The sequence below is a fragment of the Triticum dicoccoides genome, chromosome 1B (genome assembly GCF_002162155.2).
Source record: "Triticum dicoccoides isolate Atlit2015 ecotype Zavitan chromosome 1B, WEW_v2.0, whole genome shotgun sequence".
In the NCBI taxonomy this organism is placed as follows: domain Eukaryota; kingdom Viridiplantae; phylum Streptophyta; class Magnoliopsida; order Poales; family Poaceae; genus Triticum; species Triticum dicoccoides.
In genome coordinates this window covers 563,569,048-563,575,223 of record NC_041381.1, presented here as the reverse complement: position 1 = coordinate 563,575,223, position 6,176 = coordinate 563,569,048, and the positions used below count along the sequence as shown (strand labels likewise).

The 6,176-nt window shown below is 47.6% G+C and overlaps 1 protein-coding gene across 1 annotated transcript; it reads left to right on the top strand.

Moving 5' to 3' along the window:
• Positions 1-730: 730 nt before the first annotated feature.
• Positions 731-3,040, top strand: LOC119348775 (calcium-dependent protein kinase 14). The gene is made up of 5 exons (XM_037616765.1): positions 731-1,676; positions 1,781-1,896; positions 1,982-2,149; positions 2,240-2,467; positions 2,560-3,040. Exons 1-5 carry the CDS (start codon positions 731-733, stop codon positions 2,653-2,655), a joined length of 1,554 nt encoding a protein of 517 aa, XP_037472662.1. The 3' UTR covers positions 2,656-3,040.
• The last annotated feature ends 3,136 nt before the right edge of the window (positions 3,041-6,176 follow it).

The window sequence follows — 6,176 nt, the reverse complement described above, 5'->3', positions numbered from 1 at the left end:
CAAATTGCATCGCTGGACGTTGGCTAGTTTTACATCCATGGCAAATTTGCGTCACTAGACCACGGCAAATTTTAAGCACTCACTAGTTTCTTAGACCAAGTTCATGGCAACAGATTTGCATTGAATTTCCATAAACTGTGTGTCAACATCATGGCATATTATGAACTTGCTGTAGTATAACTTTTTTTTACAAGCATGTCATTTTTTGTTCATTAGGTATCACACACTTGTTTTTTCTAAAATATGTGGTAGTTTTATTCACTAGAGCATGGTACTTTCACTCTTTTCTTCCCATCATTTTTATGAAACAAAGGCAAATTAGGACATCCCTTTTTGTGTATAGACATCACGGCTACCTTTTATCTGTAGACATGCCAAACTATTGTATGAACATACCCCCGCTAACTAGTCATTTTGCATTATCAAGCCATTGTAAATCTAATTTTGTTAAGGCATTTTTTATCAGATCCATTTGAATATCCACAGGTGACGTCATTTGATGCCCAAGTGGATATAGGCACACGGAAGCGTCCGTTATTTTTCTCTCCTGGGCAAAAAGGCAAAAACCGAAGCCGACGCACGAAGCCGTTGCCTTCCCGCCATTCCCTCCCCGCCTCCCTTTTAGCGGCGCCCCCCAAATTCCTCGGCGCACGCGCCCAATGCCTACCTGGGAACCATCCCCAAGTTCCCGGCACGTTCCGCTCGCCGGCGAGCACCCCCCGCGCCGGCAATGGGCATGTGCTGCCGGTGGTTCCGGAAGTCCCATCCCGCGGCCTCTGGCTCGTCCCGCCCCGACGGCGGGAGCTCCGGCGGGCCCTCCTCCGCGTCTCCGTCCACCGCACCGCAGCACGTCAAGCCCCCAGCCCCGATCGGCCCCGTCCTCGGCCGGCCCATGGAGGACGTCAAGAGCATCTACAACGTCGGCAAGGAGCTCGGGCGCGGGCAGTTCGGCGTCACGTCGCTGTGCACGCAGAAGGCGACGGGCCAGAAGCTGGCGTGCAAGACCATCAGCAAGCGGAAGCTGTCCACCAAGGAGGACGTGGAGGACGTCCGGCGGGAGGTGCAGATCATGTACCACCTGGCGGGCCAGCCCGGGGTGGTGGAGCTCAAGGGCGCCTACGAGGACAAGCACGCGGTGCACCTGGTCATGGAGCTCTGCGCCGGCGGCGAGCTCTTCGACCGGATCATCGCCAAGGGCCACTACACGGAGCGGGCCGCCGCGGCTCTCGTCCGCACGATCATGGGGATCATCCACACCTGCCACACCATGGGCGTCATCCACCGCGACCTCAAGCCCGAGAACTTCCTCCTCCTCAGCAAAGAAGAAAACGCGCCGCTCAAGGCCACCGACTTCGGCCTGTCCGTCTTCTTCAAGGAGGGCGAGGTGTTCAGGGACATCGTGGGCAGCGCCTACTACATCGCGCCGGAGGTGCTGAAGCGGAACTACGGGCCCCAGGCCGACATCTGGAGCGTGGGCGTCATGCTCTACATCCTGCTCTGCGGCGTCCCGCCGTTCTGGGCGCAGTCGGAGCACGGCATCTTCAACTCCATCCTGAGAGGGCAAGTGGACTTCAACAACGACCCGTGGCCGCGCATCTCCGGCGGCGCCAAGGACCTGGTCAGGAAGATGCTCACCTCCGACCCTAGGAGGAGGATTTCTGCACACGACGTCCTCAGTAAGCGTGTCATCATCTCTGAATTTCAGCATGCTCTGCATCTGAAACTCTGCAAGCTGCACCCATACATGTTTGCAATATTATTATTTTCTTTCGCTGTTTAGACCATCCGTGGATCAAAGAGGACGGCGAGGCGCCCGACACGCTGATCGACAACGCTGTCCTCGGCAGGCTCAAGCAGTTCAGAGCTATGAACCAGTTCAAGAAGGCCGCGCTAAGGGTGCTTACTTACTTTGTGATCCTTTTTCAGTCAAGCCAGTTGAACAAGTCTGAATTCTGAAAGCTCAAGGAATGGTGGTTGGCAGGTGATCGCGGGGTGCTTGTCGGAGGAGGAGATCAGGGGGCTGAAGGAGATGTTCAAGAGCATGGACTCGGACAACAGCGGCACCATCACCGTGGACGAGCTGCGGAAGGGGCTGGCCAAGAAGGGGACCAAGCTCAGCGAAGCCGAGGTCCAGCAGCTGATGGAGGCTGTAAGCAGACCAAAAACGATCGTTTGAATTCGATTTACAGGTTCGGCGCCTTGGATTGCCGCTTAATAATTACGTGATGGGTGGTCGCAGGCGGACGCGGACGGGAACGGGATGATCGACTACGACGAGTTCATCACGGCGACGATGCACATGAACAGGATGGACCGGGAGGAGCACCTCTACACCGCCTTCCAGTACTTTGACAAGGACAACAGCGGGTACATCACGATCGAGGAGCTGGAGCAGGCCCTCAAGGAGAAAGGCCTGATGGACGGCCGGGACATCAAGGACATCATATCGGAGGTCGATGCCGACCACGTAAGTTCACTCGCGACGCTTCTCGCCTGCTGCTGCTCTTGCTCTGTTCATGCTGTGACAATGTTGGAAGATGCCTGGGTGATCGTTTGCAGGACGGGCGGATCAACTACTCGGAGTTCGTGGCGATGATGAGGAAGGGGGCCCCGGAGGCGGCCAACCCCAAGAAGCGCCGCGACGTCATGCTCTAGCGAGCCGAGCCACCTCGATCAGGCAGGCAGGGAGGACGAAGAAGGATGTCAGGATGGCTATGCCGTAGTACGTCCTTGCAGTTGCAAACAAGGACCGGCCGTTTGGCCTGGGCCACTTGAATCGATCGTGGTAGGTTAGGCACGCAGCACTGCAGCAGGAGGCGCAAACAAGAATATATGCAGGACAGGGGAGGGACGATGATACCAACGTATACGCATGCTTTGGAAGAGGAAACTAGGACGTGCAGATCAGCCAGGAGCGCTGGAATAGTATAGTTTTTCAAATTGACTAGCACAGTTGCCATGGGAACCATCTTTAGTGTATTTTACAAATGTAAATCATGTACTTTTATCTTATAGTACATACACAATGCTTTTCTGCGTATTTACCCCCTTTATTGCAAAATACACGGTATTTAGACATGGTGTATACACCTGGACACATATCAAACTACTCCGCAATCTGATCATCCGCTAGATCAATTGTCCATGATACCCATTTTGTGCATGTTTATGCAAATAATCTCATATGCATGCTCATATCCTTCTCATAAAAAGAATATAGGATTGCGCTGAGATTCTTGGCCCCATCACTTACAAAAAATTAACTTCTTAGCAAATAAACGACAATGACGCCCTTCAGCGCTTTAGGAAATAAATATCATTTACACATTCCTCTACCAATCCTCATGTTGGTGCACAATACTCCTCAACCATTTATCTTAGCGTCCACCCCTGGGTAAATCCCTATGTTGTAGATACTCATTTTATATAGGAAATAACTAGCAAAAGAGCACGTGCGTTACAACGGAAGAAAAAAATATACCACACTTCCCAATCAAATAGGCATGACTCAAGATCCCAGTAGGTTCACATTCTTTATTTCAACACATGGCATCTCGTCTGTGTTGCTACTTATCCTCCTTCTTCCCAGCCTCGCCGACGGTGGACCCAGTGCTCACATAATCACAATGGGTTTGAATGTTGGCAATCCTAAGGCGTCTCTCACTCGGCATAAGATGAGAAGTCTGTTTTTTGTGTTTTGTAGAGGCGTGCATGCATTGTTATAAATGGTTTCTTTCGTCTCCAATCTTGGTTTTGACCAGTGTTCATTTCCAATCCGGATTGGCACCAGTATGAAAGAAAAATGGATCATGTGCTATCGATTAAGGTTGCATCATAAATAGCATTTTTAAAATGGTTAACATGTAAAATAACATCATATTGAGATTCTACACATTTTTGTGATCAGATTCCATATATAACATGTCAAATTTGGAGTTAGGGTTTAAAAGCTATGAATATTTTTAGAAGACATTTGATATGTACCGGGGGGTGATTAACCCAAATATCAAGAGATTTCCTACAAAAGCGAAAATCTGACTTAAAACTGGTCTGCGAGTTGATTACCAGAAAGTCAGAAACATCAGGGGTTTTATGCAAAAGCAAAAAACTGACTTAAAACTGAACGATCGATTAATTTCAGAAACATAAGGAGGTTTTCTGTAAAATAGCATGATGGATTAAGAATTTCTATTTGATTTATTAGTAGGTATAGATATGCTAGGAGAATTGGCTATGATATTTGTTATAGGGGTCAAATCGTGTGTCTATACACTTCACTATATTATGAGTTGTGTGTGTGGTGAGAGCTAAGATGTTTAAACTAAGTGCAACATGTACTTGAAGTTTATATTCCAACTAAAAAATTACATATATACATGTGCACGATATATGAGATCTATTTAAGTGGAACGACGATGATCTATCATTTGTGGTTTATTTATTTGTTGTAATGAGGATTTACCATTTATGATTTGCTTACATGTGATTATAAAGATATGGAGAATCCATTCTTGTAAATACTTATTTTTTTGGGATCCATCTAAGTGCATCTAATGATGACCTATATGTTATGAAGAATTCATTCATCGGTAAGTCATTCCTTACAATTAATAGTTGAAAATTGGACGGGGAGTGTGGAAACCACAAAAGGAACATGGGGCCCATGCTGGAGACTAGATTTCAAATTTTCTATATTTTTTGAGTTTCAAAAATATAATCTGATTTGGAGTTTCGAATAGCCCTTTTTAACTAGTTCTCACTGAAGGGACCCCTAGTCGCCTGTCCGGTGGCTCGGGGAAGAAACCTTAGCCGCCGCCACTACCTCCTCCTATTCCTTCTTGTCTCGCCGCCGCTGAAGACCCCTACTCATTGAAGCCTATGTTGGCCCCAAGGAAAGCAGTGGCGGGGCAATTCCCTGTCGACACGACGCAGGTGAGCGGTAAGGTGTTGAGCGGTGTAGAGGCTTCTCCAGGTGGCAAGGCGGTAGATCCACTATTGCAGGAATGCCTAGTAGTGACGGGTGCAAAAAGCCAGGCAGTCGCCGACCAGACTCTCAAGGCAGCCCGCCTCTGACCTCCCACCACTTCTAATATGGCATCAGTGGCGGGCACACGCCCATCACTGGTACATTACTTCCAGTGGCGGGCATATTTATTGACATCCATACATCATTGTTGTTGCCTGCCATAGATGTCATGTTTGCAGTGGCGGTTGTTCCTTAGCACCCGCCACTGAAGGGATAGGCTCAAAAGAGGACACCAATCGTTGGCATTGTGCATTGACAAAATATTACTTACAGAAAGTTAATTCACATAGTGATATGATTCTCAATATAACCGAACCGGACTTAATTATTTTTGGAAACAAATGACAAATGAATTAAGTAACACTTCAAATTTGTTCGACTTAAGAAACAAACATCAATATATCACATACATCTTAACACACTAACTAACAGTTCATCAACTAATATATTCATGATTTAGACCTTATTTCTAAACATGGTCAGTGACCACCATCATCTGCAAGTCGTTGCGGTTGCTCTTCCTTATGGTGATTATCACAAGTGTGTCGACCCTTAGTTATATTGTTGCTGTCATGAACTCTCACCAACCGGAATCATAGAAGGATATACGCCCGTCTGATTCCGTCTTGTATAGAACGTTGGTGACACGCCCTGTTGGTCCATGGCGTACTCCAGCGGCGCCGACGGTGGGGATGTCCACTCCGGAAACATCTTCATAGGTAACTTCTGAAATCCCCATCATTAAGAGCAAATAGAGAGCACACAATGTGAGACATCTCACCATACTTGGTTATGAACATAAAAGGATGAAACAATACAAAACATCTCACCATGACTTTTTTGACGATGTTGGTTTTAGTTAAACGGTGCACAAAGGGATTCCCCAAAAAGGCCACACTGGATGGTAACATCGTGATGAAATTCAAGGTCTCCTCCTGAGTAAGCTTGTTCATACTTTGAGAGAAAATTGCAGAATTGAATGGACCATCCTCATCATCTTGCTCAACCTCGTCATTATGGTTGTCGTCATCATCCTGAATGTCCTTGTTATCTTGGCTGCTTCCATCATCCTCTGTCATCCTGGCTATCTTCATGATCCTGGTCATCATCATCTTCTTCATCAACCTCATCATGGTTGTTGGAGAGATAC